At 51.8% G+C, this 25,161-nt stretch overlaps 1 protein-coding gene across 16 annotated transcripts in view; it reads right to left on the reverse strand.

Moving 5' to 3' along the window:
* Nucleotides 1-4,265: 4,265 nt before the first annotated feature.
* The window catches only part of Trak1 (trafficking kinesin protein 1), a 107,783-nt gene continuing 86,887 nt past the window's right edge, over nucleotides 4,266-25,161 (reverse strand). For 7 of the 16 annotated variants that reach the window (XM_048423092.3, XM_048423079.3, XM_048423089.3 and 4 more), the window contains 4 exons: nucleotides 24,437-24,753; nucleotides 19,031-19,378; nucleotides 10,066-10,168; nucleotides 4,266-7,015 (listed from right to left, as the gene is read on the reverse strand). In XM_048423092.3, the coding sequence (XP_048279049.1) occupies nucleotides 6,256-7,015; nucleotides 10,066-10,168; nucleotides 19,031-19,378; nucleotides 24,437-24,753 (1,528 nt within the window). In that variant the 3' untranslated portion in view covers nucleotides 4,266-6,255. Of the gene's footprint in view, nucleotides 7,016-8,859; nucleotides 8,953-10,065; nucleotides 10,169-16,687; nucleotides 19,379-24,436; nucleotides 24,754-25,161 lie in introns of those variants that run through there. The other 9 variants (XM_048423083.3, XM_048423082.3, XM_048423087.3 and 6 more) reach the window with 4 other exon arrangements.

Consider the following 25,161-nt stretch of genomic DNA (forward strand, 5'->3'; position numbering starts at 1 on the left):
ACAGAGGCGGTGTAGCAGTTGGGCCTGCAGCAGTGTTGCAGCTTCCGTCTTTATTGTGAGAGTACTTTATTAATTGGTACCTATTAATAAACCTGGCTTGATCACAGAGATACCCCCTCTTCAGTCTTTCCTACTTACATACTTGGGGAGGGCGGGGGTCTAGTGAATCTGTTCAGCTTCAGGGACTTCCTGAAGCTATTGTGAACTTCCTGTACTTTGCCTCCTTTTAGAACCCCCCATTGTTTTACCTCCACATAAACATCCCGTGCTGAAACTGAAATGTCTGTTGCTTCCCTTCCGGTCCTCCTCCCAGGTGGGAACTTTTAATCTGAGGGAACAGCAAGGCAACAGCGACACCCTGTGGTAAGAGCCAAGGGAAACCCACACCTCAGCAGGGTCTAGAGCGCTAGTGAGCCGGTGGCTGAGGCAAGAGACCACCTGGCTTCAATGACGCCCAGCTGAGGTAGAGGCTGTAGGCTGAGTGCCTACAGCCAGCATGATTTTCCCCACTCTTAATCAGTTCAGGGCCTCTGCTTAGGGAATGAAAAGGTGCTGCCCACAGTGGGTGGGTCATTTCATATAGATCAGCTTAATTAAGAGAACACCTCTTCACGTACAACACACACACACACACACACACACACACACACACACATGCACACAGGCACGCACGCAGGCATGCACATACGCACGCACATAGGACAACCAGACTAGACAATCCCTCAATGAGATTGTCCTCCCAGGTGATTCCAGGTGTTGTCAAGTTGACAGTTAAAGCCTGGCTTTAGGTGGGCTCATGTCCAAGGTGGGGTGATGTCTTAATAACACATAGGATTTTTGTAACTATTTTATTATGATTTCTGGATGATCCAGGTGTGGCAGGAGGGTGTGTGACGTGTTTCCTCCCTAGTGAACGCCGCTCTGCTATTTTCTGCTGTTGTGCTTTTTCTAAGTTCACTTGGAGAGTTTACACTGGCCTCGTGATGCCCCAAGCAGGGGACTCACTTAGCTGTACTCATGAGCACATCGGCTGCCCCCTCCCACCCTGCATTAGAAGTCATCTGGATCCCCAGGGCAGCCTGAGGCTGAGAGAGCTCAGAAAACCTTGCAAGAGCGGAAGGGAGAAAGCCCGCTGAAGAGAGGCCAGTCCTCTCGCTGGGCGCTTTCCCTAGCCTTGAACCCAGGCAGAACAGGTGCCTGCCCTTAATTGCTTTTCAGTGGAAAGCAATCTTGTGCTTGGTCTCCAGAGCCAGTGCCCGCGGGTCATCTTTTATCTCTGAGCGCCCTCTACCGGCAAGGAAAGCAAACTCCTCTTCGGCTATGATGGCCCCCAAGAGCTCAGAAATACCCATCGTTTTCTCTTAAATTAATCCCTCTTATACGCTTCCGGGAATTCGTATTGACGCGTCCTCTGCCAGCCTTCCTTCATATGGTTCCAGGTTCTGAGTGCGGTACTGTCGGAGGCTTGTAACTGTTTTCTTTGATCTCATCCTCAAGGCCTGCAATACACCCGCCTTCCCGCTCCCGGGCAGTACACGGTACTGAGTCCTCACGTCTCCGTGGGACCGCACACGCTTTTGTTGAGATTCAGCTGCTGTCATCTCCCCTTCCCCACTGCTCAGTGGAGTCCTGTGTGGGGCTGTGGAACATCCTCCTTACCCGCCCCTGTAAAACTAGACCATCTGTCCTAAGATTCAACCCCGGCTTTTCCCATAACCTGGGCCTCACACTGCCGGAAAGATGAGGTGTATCAGTACCCAATGCGTAATATATATTGGGTCCTCTCCTACCCCTTCCTTTCCTTGTCTGCTCCACGAACCTCTGCTCAGTTCCTGCCGTGGTGATTGGCTAGTGAGTCTAGGAGGGGGTTGGACGGGGTAAGCACGGACTGGCAGAGAAATGGGGAAAAGTGACCCAGCAAGCTTCCCCCTCCCGGTCTGGTTGCACAGCAAACGATGTGCTTAGTCTTTTCTTTCCTCGTAGCTAAAAACCAAGAACTTGACGTCTTTGTTTCCCGATTCTGGTATTGACCTCTTCAGGGTCATTTGTCCTCAGGTAGAACAATCTCAGCTGGGGGTAGAACATGAATTTGGGACAGGTGGGGAGATGGGAGTGGGAGAAGTTATGGAGTTGCCAATGAATGGTTAAAATATATGATATGAAATTCTCAAAGGATTGAGAATTACTTTTTTTTAAATACACACTTGTGGGCCCAATTCAGAGGGTTCCTGTGCTATCCAAAAAGCACACTGACTTACCATGAGCGTTTCTTTTCCCTCCAGGCTGCAGGTGACAGGGGGTTCCTGTCCCACAGTTGGAGGCCCTGATAGTGACCCCCCTCTTCTTGCATCAGTATGTGTCTTGGTGTTTAATGAGAGGGAAGACGGGAGCCCAGGGAAGTACCTATGTGGCACCAGGGCCTCTGCCATCCCCCCATGGTTATTCTCTGTATGGTTTAAATGTGAGCTTTATGTTAAATGTCCCCCATTGGTCTGTGTGTTTGAACACTTGGTCCCCAGTTTGTGGCTCTCTGTGGGAAGGTTGTGAAGTAGCCTTTAGCAGGGGATGCCTCGCTGGAGGAAGTATGTCCCTGGGGACTGGTCTTGTGGCTTGCTAGCTCAGTCTCCTTGTCTGCCAGCATAATGAGACCAAATGCCAACGGTCCTGCCACTGTCTTTCCCTTCTGTGATGGACAGACTGTATTCTCCTGAGGTGCAAACTACAATAAGTTCACCCCACCTTAAACTGTTTCCTGTCACTACTCAAACACACCCTGCCCCTCACCAGCTGCTCCCTCTGCTCAAATAAACGTTCCTGCCTGCCTCAGATCTCACATGAGAAAGCCTCTCCCTCCCAAGAGAGGCTTCTGGGTACTGCTAATCCAAAGCAGCCCTCACGTCATCCCCACAACAACTGGGCCCCTCCTGTTCTGTGGGTACGTCTACCTTCTCTAGGCAGATAGCTCCAATAGAACAGGGATGTTTCTCAGCAGCACCCAAGATATTGCCTGTCTTAGTTATGGTTTCTATTGCTGCAATGAAACACCATGACCACAAAGTAAGCTCGGGAAAAAATGGTTTATGTGGCTTACACTTCTATATCACTGTTCATCATTGAAGGGAGTCAGGACAGGAACTCAAACAGGGCAAGATCCTGGGGGCGGGAGTTGATGTATCAGCTGTGGAGGGCGCTGCTTCCTGGCTTGCTCTTCTTGGCTTGCTCAGTCTGCTTTCTTATAGAACCCAGGACCACCAGCCCAGGGATGGCACCATCTACCACAGGCTGGACCCTCCCCCATCAATCACCAATTAAGAAAATGCCCTACAGGCTTCCCTACAGACCCATCTAACGGAGCCATTTTCTCAATTAAGATTCCTTCCTTTCAGATAATTTTAGCTTGTGTCAAGTTGCCATAAAACTGTCCAGCTCATTGTCCAACACCGGTAACCAATCCCAGAGCGTCTACTGTCCCTTCTTACAGATTCAGGAGGTAAAGACCCTCAAAGACAGTGGCTTTCCCCAGGGTCGGTGCTACCAAATAGTGTGAACTGACATTCATGACGCCAAACCCTCAGTGTCCCTGACTAGCACTCATGATGCCACACCCCAAATGTTCTCCACAGTGTCCCTGACACTCGTGACGCCCCAGTGTTTACCTCCCTAGTTAATCCTTCCTCCTCATTCTTCCTCCACCTCGATTGGTTCTTATGTCTTTTTGGCAGAACTCCATACAAGGAAATTTGACACTACCAACCTGGTGATTCTCTTCGTGATGTACACACCAGCGTGGGAAATCACCTATAGGGAAGGGTTTTGTTCATACTATGCTTTAATTGTAAAAGACGAGAATCAACTCTGTGACCAACTAAGGGGGCTGGCTTGTGGAAGGATGTGTGTGTTCACAAGGTGCACACAATGGAGCAGCAGGCAGTCCTGAAGAGCGCAGCAAGGTCTGGCTGGGAAATTATGGGGAAAAGATGGGAGGAGGGAGTGTGTGAAGTGTATGCTTTTCATTTGCTGTCCCCAAAGAGCCAAACACGGTCAACTCTTCAAGAGGTTAATCTGAGTGAAAAGCTACGAATCAAGGCAAAGAGTGTTCACTGCTCCTGCAGAGGCCCCGAGTTTGGTTCCTAGCACCCGTGTCAGGGAGCTCACAACCACCCATGACTCCAGCTCCAGGGGATCCACTACCCTCCTGGCCTCTAAGGGCAACCACATTCAGGCACGCATCTTCACACAGACACGCTAAGTGAAAGACAATAGTCTCCAGACTTTGAGCTTGTTTTATTGATATTCATTAGCGAATAAAATTTTGTTGTTGATTTTGATGCATTACAACACACTGTTTGGTAGTGGTTGCTTAATGTTGATCTTCGGTTTATTAACTACACTAAGCATCATAACCTCTAATGGGCCGGTTTTCACACTGGTGTTGCCAGTGCCGATGGGTGGTTCCTCTGCATACATGACATGGTCCGTCCAAAGGTGTGCTTGTCACTCTCCTTTGCTCCTCTGCCTACTGCTTCACGATACATTCAAATGAAAAGGTCAGCTGCTCGGAGTGACCGCACACCCACAGCAGCCAGGAGAGCAGAGAGGACGATCGGCACTCCCGTGTTTGAAATAGTGGGACCTTCTCGAAGCATGCTCGGTGGATATAAGGCGACCCTCACTCCATCCAAGAACACATCTTTTGCTGGGGGGGGAGGGTCCATGTGACAATTGCTTGTCACAGGTGATCATGTGACACACAGACATACAGTCATACTCAGACAAAAGTAAATAAATATGATGCCTGGGGTGAGAGCTCTCTCTCTCTCTCTCTCTCTCTCTCACACACACACACACTCTCTCTCTCTCTCTCTCTCTCTCTCTCTCTGGCTGGAGCTGGAAGGGGAGGAGGCATCTGATTAAAATATAGCACACACAGATAATAAATAATCATCCGTAACCGAGTGGGTGACAGCAACAGGCCTAGGCCGCTCGAGTCCTCTTGCTTCTTCCATTCATAAGCACCTCTGAATTTTTTTCCTATGGCAGAAACGGGATGAGGAGACAAAGGGCTTGGGGGCTGGGGAAGAAACTTATTCGTGTTTTCAAACAAGAGGATAAAAAAAACGTGGTGCACGCCTTTAATTCCGGCACTCGGGAGGCAGATGTAGGATCTCTGAATTCAAGGCAGCCTGGTCTACAGAGTGAGTTCAAGACAGCCAAGGCTACACAGAGAAACCCTGTCTCAAAAAACCAAAACCAACCAAACAAAAAGAAACCACTGAACAACTACAGAGCTCAAACATGCTGCCTGAGCTCTCTTCAGAGTGGAGAGCGGCCAGCAGTCATCAAACCTGACCAACCCTGACCCAGGATGTGGTGCCTCCTCCTCTGTGTACAGATTTAACAGTCTTGTCCCCTGTCCCTTTGTTCCTACTGTTTACAGTGATAACTGGTCATACATGCAACACTGGGTCCCAGAAATGAGCTACGTTATTAGCAAGTTAGTGTGTGTGCCATTTGCATTCTGGCGTCATAGAACCACCAAGAGAAATTGTCAGTACTGAGACTTCCCTGCTAATAAAATTTTTAAAAATGGAAAAAAAAAACAGTCACAGAGAACATAGAGGGGCTGCCTGATGGCGCATCGGAGTGTCAATACATTCTTTTCAGGTCAGGTTCTGAGCCTGACAGCTGATAACAGAACATAGGGTGACTTCGAGTCCCATCCCGAGAACGGACATTCCACCAGAGCGGAAGAAGTTGGACCACCTACAAGCAGAAGAGCAACTCTCTGATGGTTGGCACAGGTGGGCAGGGAGGCCAGTGACACCCAGGATGTGGATGCATTGTGACCTGTGCCACGTGGCGGCTATGGTGTGCAACCCGACAGTCTTATGCAGAATTCACCAGATTCCTATCCATGGGATAAGAACACACTTGGGAATCTCAGTGCTTCTTAAGAGTAAAGAAGAAAGGACGCCACCTTCCCCTGGGTGAGCTCGGGTGACATCGTGAGAGTATCACCTGGTAGGGCTATCGCTTCCTGCAGATTGGAAGAGCAGATGCAAGGTCCCCAAGGCCCGTGGACACACAGTATGGAGTTCTACTCTCCACCCCCCCACGAGGCACAAGGTTGATTTGTCTAGCTCAGGAGAAGTAGACCTCAGAGGAGAAAGGGTGCCAGGGCTCCGTGGGGGACAGGAGGCGAGGAGCAGAGAGAGGTGATACCGCTGGTCTCCTGGAGGGCAGCAGGCCCTGGCCTCACCGCAAGCTAGTCTGTTTGGGGAGCTTAGCACCCATCAAGATGCCCGAGGTGAGGATCACGGGGGCTCTCATCTGCACACTGGACCCAACCATGGTGGGGAAGCTGCGATTCCGCCGGATGCCACTGGGGCACCCCAGAGGCAGGCCCTCGGGGACCAGGCCCCCAGGAACAAGAGCCTGTGCTGGCCCTGTGGCTCCACAGAGGAGAGGTGCCTGATCCTCAGTCAAGGTGGGGATATGTGCGCGTCCTGAGCTCACCACTCTGGCCACCCCGAACCTCCTGACTTTGTCCACAAGGTTAAGGTTGGAGACAGACACGTCCGTCTGGCTCTCGCTGCTCCTCACCGGTTTCTTTGCCCTCACGTCCCTCAGGATGGAGCTGGCCGGCTTGGAAGCCAGGAAGTTGTAGGGAGGACTCGTGCACTTGAACTCGAAGGAGGGCGGGGAGGCCACGGGTGTCTGCATAGGGGAGTTTGGCGGGGTGGATGGGATCACAGCCATCCTAGGGGTATAGGAATAGAGGAGGGAGCCCCTGCCGGCTCTGTCCCAACTCTGGGGGTCGTACACAGCTGCGGAGATGCCTCGTTCCTTCAGTAGCCACACCAGTCCCAGGGACGTGCTCATGGTGGTCGTGGATTCGCGGATGTTAGTGAAGGACTCGGCCAGGCTCAATCTCCGGGGGGTGCATGGCGTGGCCACTGGTGTGGATTTCAAGTGGCTAGTGCTGCTACAAGCCGGAGCTGGGGCTGAGTTAAGGCTGAAAGAGAAAGGGGCTCGTCAATCATCAGAAAGGTCACAGGCGCCTGTAGGAGGACCAGAGGCCCTGCCTCCTGCAGTGTGTGCAGGAGTCTGGGGTAGGAGAAGGCACCCTGTGCCCTCAGGTGCTGTCTGCATCTGCTCCTCATTTCTTATGGAAGGGGTCTGCCTTACACAAGACTGTGCTTCAAGTTCACAGGAAGCTGCCCCGTTTGCTTATCCCTGGAAGGTGCTTAGTGCTGTCTCCTCTGTAGATAAGACACGGCTCCAAGGCCAGCTGTTGGCTTACTCAGTGTTGCACTGGGCTAGTAAGTAGACCGTCCTGGATTTGATTCCATGGGTAAAGTGGCCCCACTGTGTCAGGACTGGTAGCAGACCCTTCACCAACTAAAGCACCCCAAACAGTTCTTTCCGCGAGCCTTGATCTTCCTGAGATGCAAATCAGAGCTTCCAGTGCTCGCTTGCTGCTGGACAGGAGAAACGGGCACGGCACGGCACGGCACGGCACGGCACGGCACGGCACGGCTCGGCACGGCTTGGCACAGCTCGGCACAGCTCGCCCTCCGCCCCTTGCTGCTCTAGCCCCATTTCCTGTTGCCCAAACCCCTGGGGATATAGCAGCATGGCAAGGGCAGAAGACAAAGCCACACCTCACATGGTCAATCTGTCCAGGCTCTGTAATGACAGCTGAATGACCATAACAGGAAGCTATGCTCATTCACCGAGGCCTGTGGATTGGAGACTTTGAGACCACAGCATCTGCCGTCCAGCTGGGAGAGCCACCAGGATGCAGGGAAGTGGGCAGGGGACAGAGGACAACCTGCTGCCCCTGCCTCGTGGTGCCCATGTTGGTGGCTGCCTGCTCTAGGCTTCAGCTGGAGTGGCCAGCTTCACCAGCAACAGGCCAACTGAGGAGTCCCCAGGACTTAGACACAGCAACCTCTCCCCAGGAGGCCCCAGGACCTTGGGCAGGTACCAGCTGGAGGAAGGGAAGGACCGGGGCCATTTGGAGAAGGTCCTTGGCAAGATGAGAAAGGGCCCTCCTCTCTAGAGAGAGACAACTCAAAGGCAAGCGCAAGCTAGAGGAGCCAGAAGCCCCACCTGTGGTGGTCTCCCTACGGCTGACGGCACAGGGTGGGAGTCACGAAACAGGTCATCTCACACTGGCTTAGGAGGGGACTCTGGGAAGTGGGAGGCACTTGGAGAGACTGCAGCAGCTCCTGGGGCTGAAGAGGTGGGTTTTGCAGAAGGCACAGGGAAGGTTTTTACGAATGCTGATCGCTGCTAAAAGGTGAGAATGTTCTAGCTAGAAGGTTTATTGGCACAGCCATCCCCAGAAAGGTTTTAGGGTTTTTACTCCACTGCATTTCTTCCTGACTCAGGCAATCAGCCCCCTCTTACTCTGTATTTCCAAGGCTTCTCTGGTCCCCAGGGTGACCACGTGGGACTTCTGGGGGAAGATCTACTTGGGGGCACTCTGAGGCCTATAGCTTCAGCCGGAAATACACATCTACTTCCTTAGCTGCACCGAAGACATCCTGTGACTTTAAAAATAACCTTTCCTAAACAAAGTCAGGCCTGGAAGCCAGCATCTCCCAGGGCAGCAAGGGAGACAGAAACAAAGCAGAAATCCAGGGATCCCATTGGGTGAGACCTTCGGTTAGGCCTTCGTTAGCGCCGACACTCAGCTGGGTTAGAAGTGATGATGGCCAAGGCCATGTTAACCCGGCACAACCACAGAAACACATCGAAGCCTTTGTCCCCGGGTTAGTGGCAGCCACACTTGCACACACAGCTCCTTCGGCGTGGCCCTGCAGGAGCAGGCTCCGTTGGCCGTGTGCTCACCCCCTGCCTTGCCCGTGGGCTCAGACTCTCTGCCCTACATCTCCTCTCAGTTCAACGGGGCATATGGCTGCTTCGTCGTCATCCTCACCAGACCTGCGGAGAATCATCATAGTTTAAGGGGCTCCTCGGGGTGCTTGCTCTCTTTGATCTGGCCCATCTCGCCTCCCTCCCTGCCTCTACCCATTAACTCTGTGATCTTGTTAGACTGTGCCACACTGAAAGAGTGTGTGTGTGTGGGGGGGGGGGGGTCACTCTCCTGTGTTGTGGAGACCATTCTCCCGTTTCCCTGTAAGGCAGGGAGGGGAGCCATGGGGCTGAAACCAAGTCCGACAGACCAATATCTCTCCAGATGGTGCGCCAAAGGAAACAAGCCAGAGCAGGCATGTGACTCTACCATAGAGGATTTTCACGCTGGCCATTAGGGTTTGGCTGCGGTGTTTCCTGGAGTCTGTTCCAGAGTGGGTGAGGGCTTCCACAGAGCTCAGTAACTCTACCGTGAAAGAACTCCACGCTCCACTGGCAAGCTTTGGGACAACAAGCATGTCGGCTCATCCCCGGGGCCTGGGGGAATGTTGGCTTCAGCCAGGAAAGTCCTAAGAATCCACACTGAGGACAGTGACGGTGGCTTTCCCAGGCCCCCTGCTCTGGGTTTGAACAAACAAGGTTCAGAAAGAAAGAGGGGACCCAGAATGGGCAGCTACAAGCACTTATGCCTGCCTGACATGGCTCTGTGTGTCATTTTGTGTGCATGTATGGGTGTGGGTACAGGAGTACATAAAGAGGCCAGAGGTCAACGTCAGGTACTGTTCCTTAGGGACCCTCTACCTTGTGTGACACAGGGTAGGTCTCTCTGGCCAGGACCTAATCAAGCACCCCGGGGATCCACCCACCTCGGGTCACAAGCACGTAGGTAATGGGGATTGAACTCAGGTCTCCGTGTGATAACTGGCTTATTTTTCCTTGACAGGGTCTTAGCATACACTTCTGGCTGACCTGGAACTCACTAAGTAGACCAGGCTGGCCTTGGACTCACAAGAGATCCACCTGCCTCTGTCTCCTGAAGACTGGGATTAAAGGCGTGTGGCACCACACCTGGCTTGGAGTTGGCCTTCGAATGAACCTCTTGACTCCATCATCACGCCTCGTGAGAAAGGCCATTCCCCAACCGGCCCCACTCCCACCTGCCCCAGAGCTATGACCCCTTACCTTGGCGTGACCCGCGTGAGCTCATCTGAGGGGTGCAGGATGCGGCAGGTGGTGAAGGTGAACGTGGAGTTGGTCTGGGACATGCACTTCCCAGGGTAGTGCGCTAGATCAGGAGAGGAAGGAAGGAGAATAAACACATTCCTCGCATCCAAACCAACCACGCCGAAAGTTAAAATCCAGCACGGCCCTCCACAGGTGGGAGAGGCAAGGAGCTACCTTGTGAACTGGATCTGGGCGAGGAAGTCGAGACACCGATGTTCTGGACTGAAGGTGGTCCCTCAAAAATAACCATGTTTTTGAGCACTGGTCTGCAGAGCATCGAATCCCAGCTTCCGGCCCAATCCAGACAGGGTTCCTCATCAGAGTTCTTGGGCCAGTAGTGGATGCAGCTCCCAGAGGATGGGGAGGGCCAATGGGCCTTCATGGACACATCTAGTTTTCCACCTCAGGGCTCAGGTCTGCTTCCTCCAGCACTGTTTGCTGTGTATTTCTTTTCATTGGTAAGTAGGTGCCCAGCGCTCTGCCCAGAGGGAGGGGTGGAGTGGGCAGGGAGAGGAGCTGGGTACCGGGAAGCAGGGCAAGGTTCACAAAGCTCCCTTTTCTGCTCACACAAAAAAGGGCTCAGGGAAGCTGGCTCCACTACTGTCCACCTGCGATGGTCATGGGAGGAAGTGGCCTTAGCAGCCCCAACAACAACGTCAGGGACTTCCAGAACCCACTCTGGTCTGGCACGCCCATCCCTGCCCCCTACTCTGGCAGCTTCTTTCCCATGGTCTCTAGGATTCCCATCCGAGACAAAGTGCTTTCCTCTGGCTTCTCTAAGCGTTGTTGTTAGGGCAGCTGACAACCAAGGTCGGAGCAAAGCAAATCATGGGTGTGTAAGGATCGTGGGCGTGCAAGGATCATGGGCATGTAAGGATCATGGGTGTGTAAGGATCATGCACCAGAAGCCAGTGAAGGGACAGGGAGGCATCTACCAAAGACATCATGATTGTCAAGGTCATCCTAACTCATAACTTGAACATCAGGGGGAAAGAAAAAAAAAAGTATGGGGGGGTATGCATCAAAACACATGCATGATGGCGTCATGAGATGAGCGCCCGCCCCACTGCCCAGCCAGCCCTGCAGCAGCTCAGCCCCCAGAGGCCTCCTGGGAAGACTCTAGACTTCAGAGACCAAGAAACTCAAGGGCTGTGAAACTACTAGCATCTTCTGTGGCAAGTTTTCTCTTGGATTTGAAAAGGAAAAAAAAAAACAAAACTGGCTGTGTCTTAAAAGAAAACCAGAAACCAAATGAAGCAAACATAATAATAATAATAATAATAATAATAGGTGGAAATGGTTTGGAGACACAGACTGGAGGCAGGGGGACAAATCCAGAGAACAAAAATCACAATGATGGTTTGAGAGGGCAAATGTTGGCAGCGTGACCCAGCTCTGCGTCCACGAGGGCCCAGTGACACCTGGGTGGCAGTCAGCACCAGGACCTCAGGCAGAGCTTTAGTGGGAGGCACAGAAGGAAGCACAGCAAGTGAGACATGAAAATGCCCTTCGTGGGGACTGGAGAGACGGCTCAGCAGTTAAGAGCACTGGCTGCTCTACCAGAGGTCCTGGGTTCAACTCCCAGACCCACATGGCAGCTCACAGCTGTCTGTAGCTCCAGTCCCAGGGTACCTGACACCCTCATGCAGGCAAAACACCACCACACATAAATTTAAAAAAAAATTTAAAAAAGAAAAGAAAAAGAAAAAAAGAAATGGCCTTCGTGAAACAATGGGTTTAGCACTGGACGTGCGCAGTGGATCCTGGGCTCAGGCAACTGAGAACATGCTACAGAGCGCCAACAAAAATGGACCAAGCTATGGAGAGCAGGCAACCGAACAATCACAAGTCTTGGACAGCGACAAAGTCCAGGAATAAAAACAACAGGAGGCCTGAGAGGAGGGAGACAGAGACGGAGAGGAAACACAGGTCGTTAAGACAGTGACAGTGGGCAGCAAGGCGGGATCAAATCATACGTGTAGCCCCTTTGCACACATGGTCAGAATGTGGACCTGCCCCTCCCCACCCGCTAGGGGTGCAGTCTCCGAGAAGAACGTTTTAGAGACAGAGCTGAGCCATTGGGAGTAAAGCCCATCACATCCACAAGGGTTTGGGAGTAAGAGAAGGCTGCTAAAAATCCACGTCCCCACTCCCCAGGAGCAAGGGACAGCGCTGGAGGCCAGGAAAAACTGATTATCTGAAGAGCCAAGCCAGAGGTTCGTCCCCCCCACAATACCACTGGGATGACCCGGTGCTGGGGCTCGCGCTGTCACCATGGACTGCCGGGACGCAGCTGCACCTCCCTTCCTTGGGGCACAACATAGAGACAGTGAGTTTCCCCACGTAGGGCTTTCTGGAGTCCTCCTGTTTGTCCCAGACAAGCAAAACATTGAGCCCTGATCCTTGGCTTTGGGGAGAGAACACGCTAGACATGGAAACAGGCTCGTCAGAGTCAGGGCTTGGGTTCAAAACTGGAGCTGTCAAGACCACTGCACACCAAAACCCAACTCAACCGCAAGTTCAAATTCTGGTTTACCTCACGGGCTTCCTGTTGAGGGTACAAAGGGCGGGCTGTCTTGGGGTGACTATTCCAACTTCCCGGTGAAGTCCTTATTCGTGTCTCGGCCCGACTGAGGGCTTCGAGCGCCATGGGGGACGGACAGAGGACTGGCGTTGGCGGGTTGCAAGCACTGTCTCAGGTTACTTGCTAGCAGCTAAGGAAGCTAGGCCCTTTCAGCGGAGGATTCCTGTGCTAATTTGGGCTTTGTGCTCACCAAGATGACAGCCCACTCTGGTTACCTGACCACATTTTATACGGAAATGGATTTTCCTTTCATCTAACAATCCTAACCCTTATGTTTAGGTTGTCTCTCGCTATAGGTTTTGATGCTGATACAAGAACTGGTAAGTGCCATGCTTTGTGTAAGCCCATGGGAAGCCTGTCCCTTTCTGAATGGGGATGGAGGAGGAGTGGATGGGAAGATGGTAGATGGGAAAGGGGAGGGGACAGGAGGAGAGGACAGAGGGTAAACTGGTTGGATTGTAAGATAAATGAAAAAAAAATGTTATTTAAATAAATAAATAAACTGGTAAGGTTTAAAATCAACTAAACCTTGGTTGTCAGAGACTACAGGTGATGGGTGTGCCACAGACAAGCACCCCCATGGCCAGCTGTGTTGGAGGGCTGGGAAAAGCTGAGGCTAGCCCGCTCTGCTCCTGCTTGCTTGTGACCTGTGTGCTTCTGCTTGGGAAGGAGGCACTGCTTGCCTACCGCTAGGACCCATGGTAGGACCATCCTGATACAGCCCTGCATCTGCACAGGGTTAGGTGGTTGGGGCGGGGGTGATGCTACATAAACCAGGGTGGCTGTTGCCCTGCAGAGTGCTGAAGCCACCCAGGGCTGCTGACTCCCATAGCTCAAAGTACTGAGAACCATGGCCAGATGCTCTGCTGAACCAGGGGCCCTGCAGGGACTTCAAGATGACTGGGACTCTGCCCGTGTGGGCAGCCACATCTGGACTATGCTTCGTTCAGCCCTTTCTTTAATCTATCCCCTGGGGAGGGCAAGCTGGGTGCACCGGAGTAGCCATTTTCCTCTCTGAACAACACCCTGGAAGCCAATGCGCACATGCAAAGGCACTAAAACCTGTTGCTGCAACCAGAGTCTTGTTGTGATACAAACCCGGGCTATGTCAGACCTTGGAGAAGGGGAAACTCTGGTCATCACTCAGCTCTGCCCTGTTTTGTTTTGAGACAGGGGCTCGTGTATCCCAGGCTGCCTGGAGCTCACCAGATAGTCTAGGATGACCCTGAACTTCCAATTCTTCTGACTCTACTACCAAGTGCTGGGATCACAGGTGTGCACCCGACCCCTGGTTTATACAGTGCTGGGGACAGAACCCAGGGCGTCTTGCGTGCTAAACAAGAGTTCTATCCTCCGAACCACATCTTCAACCCAAGATGGGTTTGTTAAAGATAGCATAAACAACTTCTAAAATGTCAACAACTTTTTTTTTCAAATGTATCTGAGAATCTTGAAAAAGGGACCCCAATTTTGCACATTTATACTCACTCTGTGGGAAGCAGGCAGCCAGGGGGAAAGAAGCAGTGAACCCCACTTTCTCCCCCCCACTCCACTTTCTTGACTTGACCATGTGGGTGTAAAGCTGCTGCCGTGGGATTTAGACCTGCATTTTCTAGAACTTTCTCCTTCTCTCTCTCTCTCTCTCTCTCTCTCTCTCTCTCTCTCTCTCTCTCTCTCGCACACACACACACACACACACACACACACACACACACACACACACACACACACACACAGTGGCACCCAGGTGCCTTTCCCACCAAACAAACTTGCTGAAAGTAAAAGCTGCTGTCTTCAAAGCTGCCCGGCTGCCTGGCTTGCATCAAGCCCAAAGCACATGAGCCTGATTTTGTTTCTACAGAAGCCCAGCTGGAAACGACACTGTCCGGCCAGGATGGCAAGGCTGCCCCACCCAAGGTTCCTTCTCATGAGCTAAAAGCACTGTTTTAGAGTTCTTCCTAAGAAAGTGAACATCAGAGCAGGGATATGTTTGATGGAACAGTGTCTGTGAGAGATCATGTCTAAAGCCATGTGCCCAACTGTGACATTCATATAAACGGAACAGAGGCTGTGGCATCATTAGCCTGTGCTCTCCTCCATACAGGGACATTGCCACACTGGTTTCAAATGAGACTATGCAAAACTTGTCTTGACATACAGGCCAGTTGTGTAGCATAAGCTAGCTTTTGAATTCATAATCCTCCTGTCTCAGCCACCCGAGTGCTGGGATGACAGAAGACCCCACCTTATCAAGATAAAAATGGTTTTAAACTATTAATTGTACTTTATTGGCAAAAGCTTCTAAGCTCTTAGCTTCTGGCTTCCCTTTGTTTCCAGTTTTCTCTGCTTCTTGAAAGTTTCTTTTACACAACCCTAGTCTGGTCCTGTAGCTCTGTGAAGGCCCCTGGCTCCCAATCCATTACACCCCAGTCTGGTAGGTTTTCTGGAAGGTTCCATTGCGGAGACTGAAAAGAATCATAAGCTCTTTTTCTGATTCTATACAACTGACTCGTGAACTTAAAGATTCTATTCTCACCATAGTAAACTGCTGCCTGCTTCATCACAAAAATGTCTGAATTAGGAGATGAACCACTTCACAACATCCTGCAGAGAGGGCAGGGAGAGCTTTTCAGTGGCTGTGAGGTATCTTCTGGAGGAAAGGACAATTCTACAACATGGTAAAACTGTCGAGGGGGTAAATGCAAAACTCCCTCCAGATCTTTTTCTATCAACAAGGCCAGATCCCACGTTGCTTCTGGGGCTGATCCAAGGAGGCCAGAAAGGGTCCTTGCTGTGTGGGCGGGTTAGACAGTATGTCTCCCATTCTCCTCTGTCTGAACATTCCTGAGTGCTCATGTAGGCCCCTCCACGTGAGCGAAGCTACCAGGATGCCTCAGCAAGCCGCGCAGCAGTGCCAGTGCCCTGGAATGGAGGCACTCCCGCAGTGTGGAGGTTGGATGCAGTTGGCTTTGCTCTGTAAGCTGTAGGCAGGGACAAGCCTGCACCGACCACTTTCGAGGAACTGGCCCTTCCATCCTAAGTCACGGCTCTGCCTCCAGGTTGCAGATGACCTGTTCTCAGTTCACCAAACGCTCTTAGAAAGAGCCGAGGACGGTTTTTTTCTTAGCATGTCCTGACGTGTGGGTGTGAGCAGCACTCAAGGAGGCAGAGCCAGGGCTGGGAAAATGTTCCATCCCACGGGGGACAAGGAAGGCACTTCCCTCTGAGCCAACTGTACCGGCCTTCCCTTCCGGACCCACTGGCCATCTTTGTCATACGAGCTATGTGGACCCTCTCCTGTGGAAAGCCGAGGGACTGAGTGCATCACAGACTCGGGGAGAGGCTTTGCTCCCGGGGGCACCCGCTCTGTGGCTGCTGCAATGGCCAGACTTCTCCCTCTCTGCGGTGGGCTATTCTTTTGGTTCCTCCACTCCACAGAAACTCCCAAGCACAGCTTGGACCTGTGCTTTGGATAAGGAAGTGGCAGAAAGGCTGTGTCCTGACCTCTTTGCTTCCAGTGGTTCTGGGGCTTGAGGTGTGGGAGAACTTCTGGGGTCTGTTTAGAATGGGTGGGGTTTTCAGGGTCTACACTGAGGCCAGGATCTCGGGGCCCAACTGTGACTCATGTGCACTGTGGGGACACAGGTGGATTAGGCATGAGCCAGTCCCAGGGTACTAGCTCCATATATGCAAGTGACAGACAGATAAACCGACTTGTGACTTCATCTCTGATGTTGGTCTAATTCCACCTTTACCCACGCCCTCTGGATCCTCAGGAGAATCCATCCGAGCTTAATCTTGAAGCACATGCCACCCAGCCAGCTGCCACGTGGGCGTAATTAACCCTTTCCCTCACGCAGGTTGTCCCCAACCATAAATTAAAAGAGTACTTGGTAGGACCAGGTGATGTCTATCCTGAAAAAAAAAAATGTGCTCCCTATGTTAATTCAGGACATCAAACAATCATTAAAATGAAGTAAAACTATGACCTAAAGGTTTTTTTCAACAGTCCATTTTAATCTTCTAGATCATTTACAACACAACAACATGGAACCAGCCTTCTGAAGACACAGGATTAAGGAAAAGAATCAAAGGATGCTTCAAAAGACACATTAAAATTACACTAATAAAAATGTCTACTAGGTGAGTCTTGCCACTCTTCACCCCACTGGTACCAATTGTAAGGAAGACTGTCAACTGCCTTCTGCCCTCTGAGGCACACAGCAGCACTGGGAGCTCAGAGGTCAGTGCTGAGCCAGCGGGACACAGATCCCAAGACTGTGGAGCTCCAGGTCCTCCTATGGAGACCCATCAGCCTCTAACCACTGCCCCGACTGTGCATCATTTGGGGTATCCTGCCTGACTGGAGGGGTGAACAGAATCTCACACTCCCATGCCTGACAGCGGAATGATCCTGTCATCTCAGTGGAGAAAGTCATGGCTCTGCATGGCTCTGCACGCCTGCCTTCCCCGCTGCAGGGTGGCCTGCCTTCCCCTCTGCAGGGTGGCCTGCCTTCCCCGCTGCAGGGTGGCTTGCCTTCCCCTCTGCAGGGCGCTTCCAGAGAAGAAACTTCCGCAAAGAAAATAAGCTCTAGAGAATTTGCCCCTAAGCGGGGACACCATTCCTGAACTGCTTAGCTATGCTCGGGGCACACACCTGAGCTTGACCCTTCTATAGTTTCTGCTCTGTGTGTGTCTGGCTACCCTCAAATCAAGTCGCTGGGTGAATGTACTGGAAGACTCAACAAGGGGTAGAGCATTAAGCCAGAAAGGCCACTGTCACAAGAAGGACAGAGGCTGGGTCTCCAGTCCTTATAACCAAGACTCTCACCCTCTGACCTCACCCAGCTCTTGGTGCAATGATTTTATTCCTTTCTGAACAACGTCCCCCAAAACAGCTGGGGTGCATTGTTCATTTTCCAGGACGGGCACCCCAGCTCTGGGAAGGCTCTACGTGGCCTAACTCCTGTCCTCTTGCCATGGCATTAGCCAGACGCTGGTGCTGCCTGCCCTCACATGGGGCCCAGCGTGGACAACAAAGGGAGACTCGGCTGCACCTTACTGTCCTGTCCTTTGGTTTTATATTGTTGAAATAGAACCGTACTATATAGCCCAGACTGGCCTTGAACTTGAGATCCTCCTACCTCAGGTTCCTGGTAGTTGTAGTGCTTGAGTTTTAAGTACACGCCCCAGACCTAACTGTGCGGCTCTCACAGGATGGGACTCTCATTCCCCTATACCCTGCACTTGGTGAACAGACATTTTTGTGATGATGCCTCTAAAGCTGGCATTTAAAGAAAGCTGGTCTAGGCCACGCCTCCTTGACCACAGCTATCTGAGACACCACCAAAACCTTGGCTCCATCCTGCCTTGGATTTCATGGCAATGTTGTGGCTTCTACAAATCAAAATTATGAACCAGAAAGATAAATATCCTCTCTTTGCATTCAGTGGCCTGGGGATGTCATGAGGATGATGGCATTGGGGTCACTCACTTAACCCTGAGTTCTTTGTCTTCTCGGACAATGAGTTAGGAGGTCCAAGGACAAAGTAATTGGAATATACGGGTTAGCATATGGGTAACTACACAAGGCCCCAGAGGTTCTAGGAGCCCTGAGCACAAACTTCCCATTCCAGTGTAAGAGGTTTGTGGGTCACCCAGTACACCCGAGGTCATTGCTGGTACCTGGTGGTGGGACAGGGGCTGGCCAAAGCACCTAGCATCCTCTTTGTAAGAGCTGAATGACATCTCTTAGGGCGTATCTGGTTAAAGAGTATCACTAATCACTTATTTTTTAAAAAAAAATCCATTTTGAATACATGAAAGTAGCAATACCCTTCACCGAAGTTGAGCCAGGTCACAGAGCTGACAGGACCTACTTACTAGGCACCATCTAAGTAGTCCCTGGGCTTCTGTCCGAGTTTCACACAGCCCACTGCCTCTCACTATCAGCATGCCCCAAAACTGCTTGGCTTGCTCACTCTGGGACCCCTATCAGAGTCAGGGCAGGTCGGCCACGACAGAACCTGGGAGTACCTGTTCTTGGGGCACCGTACCCCACTTTTTAGCAGCCTCTCCCGCTCCCACGCAGGGCCCTGCTGGGCCCTGCACCTCCGAGATGGGCAGAGGCGCCCATCTGTCACAAAGTGGAGGGCTTGGTCTCTATTTAAAACACGGAGCCTGACGATGGGACGGTTTTTTGCTATCACCCACACAGACGAGCGGAAGCTACAGACACAGAGTTGCTACGGATGGTGCCAGGGACAGAGGAGAGCAAAGCCCAGAGCTCTGTCTCCGGTACAGGTGTCAGGTTTACAGGACTAATTGAGGTGCCCTCACCAGACCCCTCCTCCTCCTCCTCCAGGCCCGCTGGCGCTGGCGGCTGTTGCATCTCCTCTGGGGAAGCCTGAGGCTGGCTGGAGTAACTTCTGCTGCCTGAGACAGTCACACGTGCTCGGGACCTCTCACCTGAGGTCTCCGGGTGCTGAACTGGCGTGGAGGTAGCTAGGCCCGTGAGAGAAATGTGGTCACCTGTATCGTCTTCCTCAAAGTCGTTAAGGCAGTACACTTCATCCAAGTCAACGTCCAGCGTCCGGAAGCCCTTGGTGACCACACCAGGACGGGGGTCTAGGATGCCCCCAAGATGAGGTTGGGCTAATTGCTGCCAGTGGTGAAGCGTGGCTGAACCTTGTGGGGAGAAATGAAGAGAGGGGTGGAGAAGCGGAGAAGGGAGGGTTAGGATGCCAACTACAGCAAGTGCTTCCCACCCTCCCACCCGAGCTTGCATGGGACTGTGGGAGGGACCGGAGGAGAGTTGACGTGGCCCTTGTAAGTGGACAGCAGTGCTATCCCCTGCTGTACCAGGAGGGAATGCCACTAAAAAGAACCAGCGATTTCTACAGTAAAATACATGCTCCATACTGTTTCTGACGACGCCTGGTTACAGAGCGTGTTAGAGCACCCAATGGCAAACTTAGCACACTCTCACCCCTCGGACAGAAGAGGGTGAAAGTGGTCAGACAAGAGCCACAGGAAACTGCTGACAACACATGAGGACAACCATGGGCCAGGAAGCCATGGGATAGCTAACTCGGGCACAAGCCTGCAGACCGAAGCTATAAAGAAGGGACTGGAGAAGCCATGGAGGGAGGTAAGTAAGGGCAGGGATTCAAGGACAAGTAAGAAGTCGCAGAGCCCTAAAACTATGGAGCCATCCCCAAGGTGACACCAGACCCTAGGACTCAGGTGACAGCCTGTGAGGTTTGTAATAACACCAGAGAGAACGTCCCTGATGACCCCAGGTGTCCCGGGCATTCTACCAGAAGGTGTGCAAGGCCAGGAGTGTCTGGAAATCCTGGGTGCCGAGGAGCTACGTGATATCCCAGACAGAAAGGTGGCTGGGGCGGGTGAGGAGCAGCTTGGGCCTCTGTGCTTCTAAATACCTGGGTCAGGGACAACTTGTCATGGAGGTCTTAGAAGGATTCTGGAAACTGGACAATTCCAATCCCACTTAAAATGACAAAGAAAAGAAGACACCTTGAGCCCTAAGACCCTTAAGGCTCCTTCACGGCCCACACCAGTTTTAAGGATACATATTGCATCCTCCATAACAGACTCGGGACTTCTGAACAGAGTGAAAAATAACTCTCTCTATGCACAAAAGGAAGAAAACAAAGCAAAACAAGCACACAAAGAAAACGATATTCATACCTGAAAGGACTTCAGAAGTCCTTGGCTTGCAACAAAATACAAGTTAATTTTAGTGGTCACAACTGTGGGAGAAGACAGGGATGCTAGCGCCATCTAGTGGAGCTAAGCATTCCAGCGATGCTCTGGGCCCTTGCAAGCGGAAGACTGAGCTTCAAATGGCGTCTGGCGTTGAGACCCAAAAACCATTCTCAAGGCCCCAATCTGCTGAGAATCGGAAGGAAACCACTGACCATAAAGAGAAACGCGTGTTCCAGGAGCACACACGATCTGTAGGATCCCAAGCTCCAAAGAGCCACTGTTTTGTAAGTCCAGCCCATGTCAGATGTGACAGTGTGGCATGTGTATGTGTGATTTACATGCATGATGTTGACAGAGGATGGCAGGAACAGAAGCATGTCTATAGTCTATACTGTAGACTTCTTTTGTCTGTTTTTATTTCTCTGTGTAGTCTGGCTATCCTGGAACTTACTTCGTAGACCAAGCAGACCTCTAACTCAGAGGTCCACCGGCCTCTGCCTCCTAGCACTGGGGTAAGTTACATCCCATCTTTATATTGTAGTATTATCTGCAAGGTCCATTGTAAGTAGCCCTGCACGCACACATCAGAAGGGTTTTTTTGACCTAGCTACAATCTAATGGGACTTGGGAGGAACTCAAGATGCGGTGGCCGTGGTGTAAGCAAGACCTCCATTACGCAGAGAGGAAGTTGGAAGGATATCACAAGCGACAGGGAAACACCACCGCAGCGTGAAACTCGGAGACAAGGCTGACTCCGACCAGAGGGGCCAGACTAAGTATGGGATGACTGGATGCCTTAGTTTCTCCTCCCCGTATGATTTGCTGGCTGGAGATGAGATGGAAGACAGAGCTCTGGTGGGTTAACCTATTGTCTTCTCCACCATCGGCTCACTGAATAAAGACAGCTTAAGGCCTCCACTCCTGCCTCTGCTTACTGCTCCACACCAAATAAAAACTCACCGTGCTCTACATGCAAACACAGCAACGCATGCCTCAAACTCTCCAGGAAGGGTTCTCACTGTACAAATGGGGGAATGGAAGGTTCCTGAAGCTAAGTGATTTAACTGTGGTGTATGAGTCAGAACGAGGATGCTCGGCCAGGAATGTGGGCCCAGCAGGAGGGCTAGACACTCCTTCTGCCACCTGTGACAGTCCCCACCATGAAAGCCCTGCACAAGCCATCATTGTGGTCAACTCGGGCATCCCCCATGTCTGCATCCACCTTATCTGATACCGAGTGTCGGCGGCTCTACACACCCAACTCCTTGAGTTTTTAGGCCCACCCCGCTGTCTCGGTTTCACAGATCAGGATGTGAGTCTGGGGAAAGGGAGAGGTTGTGTTAAGCCGGGATTAAAACGAAGGCGTCTGGCATCCACTCCCTGAAGCTCTCAGCAGAGAGACACGGCCCCCCATGAGCCTCGTGAATCCAGCCAACAGCAAGGCCAGATGTGGCCATGACCACGGAACAGGTGCATTCAGTTCCACAGACCAGGAAGCTGTCTCAGCCTTAGCTGTGGCTTTAGTTAACAGTGGGTCTCGGAAGCGCTTTCTCTTCCTGGCTGGTTCTGAGGCTCTGGGTATTCAAAGAGCCCAGCACCTGAGCAGCAGAATGCTCACTTCTTCCTCCCCCTGCCAGGCCCCAAGCCATTCTGTAGGAATCCACCCACCTCCTGGCTCCATCGCCTGGAGATCTTTGCTTTGATACAGGGAAAGAGTTAAAAGTCACTATGAAGCTGACCTTACCCAGAGGTAAGCACAGGCTGCCTCTCCCTCTCCTGCTCCTGTATCTCAGTCTCACTCTCCAGCCTGGCTTCCTTTCCTGGTCCACAGGAAGCAGGAAAAGTATTGTGCTATCAGCTACTTTTCCTGGCTCACTTCGGCTAAGACTACCACACTCCTCCCACCCACATGAGAACAGTCTGGGCCAGGCAGGGCACAGGAGAAGGACTATGCCCACATCAGTCTTCTTAAGACAGACACTTCTCTTTCTATCTCGAATATTCTGTTCTTTACTGGCAAGATGCTTGAAATGGGAAAGGAAGAAGGAGATGGAGGACACTGACTGGCTTCTACAATGGTCCCAGACAATGGTCTCCAGGGACCTCACCCCAGGTGCCTTTATCTGGACTGCTGGGGGTCAAAGATATTCTATCGGCATCTCATTGGGCCAACGGAAACGCATGTGAGAATATGACCCCAGCGTAATGATGGGCCAGGAGTCAACAGCGTAACTGGGCCCTTTAGACCCAGGGGGCTGAATCTGGGACAGGTTGGATATTCTTGTTTGAAAGCTATCTGCCCACGGTACAGATCAGGGGGATGGCTCCAGAGGAGGCTAAGTCAACCAGCACATGACAGGGGCTGTCACTGGGAACAACTACTCTACCTCCCATCTTAGGGCAAACACAGGGATGCAAATACTGATTGTGGGGGGGAAGGAGGGAAGAACATACCAGTAGACTTCTTAACAGCTAAGAAAGAAGTCTGAGAAATACAAAAGGAAGCCAAAAGGATCTGTATCACAGGGTGTGTTACAGGCCAATGACTTTTTAATAGTAGGAAGTCAGCTTCCTGGGAAGCAGGACACCACGCGTGAAATTCATCTTACAAACGAGTGGAGTTTCTTCTTACTTTTGTCATAAAACAAAGACGCAAAGTTAGAAGAAATAAAGATGAATTGGTCAAAATAAATTCAAAATCTTATCCTGCAATACACTTGAAAAATGAACCCAAAACATATAGGTGACCCAATGAAACACAGCCTAGTATGGGAAGCAGGGAGTGATGGTCACGGTCCAGTGAACTTTGAGAGACAAAAGAAGAAAAGAAAAGAAAGGCAGAAATAAAATTGCAGAAATGGAAGGTTTTATTGAAAGAAAATCAGACATAATTGAAGGTCAGAAAACAATTACCAAGCTCACAACTGAATAAGCAATTAAAAAGGAGTGAGCCGCCCCTTCCCTGGTGGCTAGGACTGAGCCCCCGCCCCTGAAGGCTAGGAAGGGTCTATTACACAACTAGTTCATAATTATTAACGTGAAAAACAAGAAGTAGCCCAGGCTCTTTCTTTGGAACTACAGGGACCGTGGCACATTGCATGGCTTTCCTAAGCGTGGCCACGGCTTGCAGGCTGCCTGTTCTGTAAGGCTGACATGCCTGTTCTGTAAGGCTGACATGCTTTATGATGATGGGATGACAATGAGAGCTGAGAAAAATGCAGATGTGCAGACATCTGACTGACATCAAAGACGTGATACGTGGCTGTAAAGCAGGTCTTCCGACTCATACGGGCTTCAGACTAAGATTTGGGGCAGCAAAACTAGTGCACACTTGGCTCCCGACAAGGCAATGGGACGCCGGAGAAAACATTTGTGATACCCAAAGCAACAAAAGGAGGAAGAAAACGATGGGGTTTCCTAGGAACTCAGTTTCTGAGTGCAGCCGCTGCACAGGGGCTTACTGGGGTCTACACAGGCGAGCCTCCATCTCTATCTCCTTCCTGCCTTCACACTGCAGAGCATAGGGGCCTGGCCCACCAGAGAATACACTTCCAGAAAGCCACAAATCGGAACACGAGAACACACACAGCACTTCCATGTGGCTGGGGGGAGGTGCTCACAACACTGGGTTTGACAGTGAACGTTCTGAGACGCCAAAGTGTTTCTTTTCTCCCCTTCCCAGACCTTTGGGTTGACCCAGAGTGAGGACAAATGGCCTCAGCAGCCATCAAGGTAAGGATACTGCACACCTGCCACTAGGCTTGGCTCCTAAGGCACTAAGGACAAAGAGAGACCTGCGGGACACCTGAGGTATTTCCAGGTGGGTTCACGCCAGGAGTGCACCATTCAAGCCACAACAGAGGCCACCTCAGAGGAACTCAAACCAGCAGCGTGGGTGGCTATCTCGAAAGAAAAACGAATAGGTGTGACAGAGGAGGCCGGCTTTCCCGTGGTGAATCAGGGCCCAGAGTGAGTCAGAGAGGAGGACAGAGAGGGGCCGTGGCCCCTGGTGGTCACCTTCGAGCGGCTTCACGATCTGCAGCTTCTCAGGCAGGTAGGAGCGACTGCTGAAGGACATGCCAGAGAAGCCCGTGAACTCAGAGAAGCGTGAGTGCGTGCCCAGGGACATGATGCTCTCGGTGGGCGTGAGGGATCCACTGTGCAGCTCGCCCTTCTCAGCCAGCTCCCGCAGCTTCCTCTCCTGCTCCTCCTCAAAGAACCTCCGCTCAGACAGGTAGTTCTCCCGGCGCAGGGACAGCCGCCTGAGTGCTGTCTCCAGGTCGTGGGAGCCAGGGGTGCCTGGGGTGCCTGGCTTCTTATTGCGCTCCTCATTCCTGGAGAAGACAGGGGCTAAGCACCTAAGGCCAGCGAAGGGCACCGAGGACACCCCATCCCAGGGCAAGGCCACTGCTTGGACAGGAGATGATCTAAGGAGGCCAGGCCAGCAGGATGAGGAGCAGACAGCTGAAGGAGCTCCTCCTGTGGGTCTGAGCTGACTTTTCTTAGAGACAGACAGATGGTTGCACCAGGACGGACTGAAAATTTGCACATAAGCAAATACGTGTTTTCATAAACATCTCCCTCCTGGTTGTTTTGGAGGACCTTTTGCAGGTGGCTATTCCTGGGCGCCAGGGGGAACTGATTCAAGGGGGCTCTCTTTGGACTCTGAGATGAAAGGCCCTGGGTTTTCAGTTCTGAGTGAAACCAGCTCTGATCTTGGGTAACCCTCTGTAAGGCTCAAC

The sequence above is a fragment of the Myodes glareolus genome, chromosome 4, assembly GCF_982192425.1.
Source record: "Myodes glareolus chromosome 4, mMyoGla1.1, whole genome shotgun sequence".
In the NCBI taxonomy this organism is placed as follows: Eukaryota; Metazoa; Chordata; class Mammalia; order Rodentia; family Cricetidae; genus Myodes; species Myodes glareolus.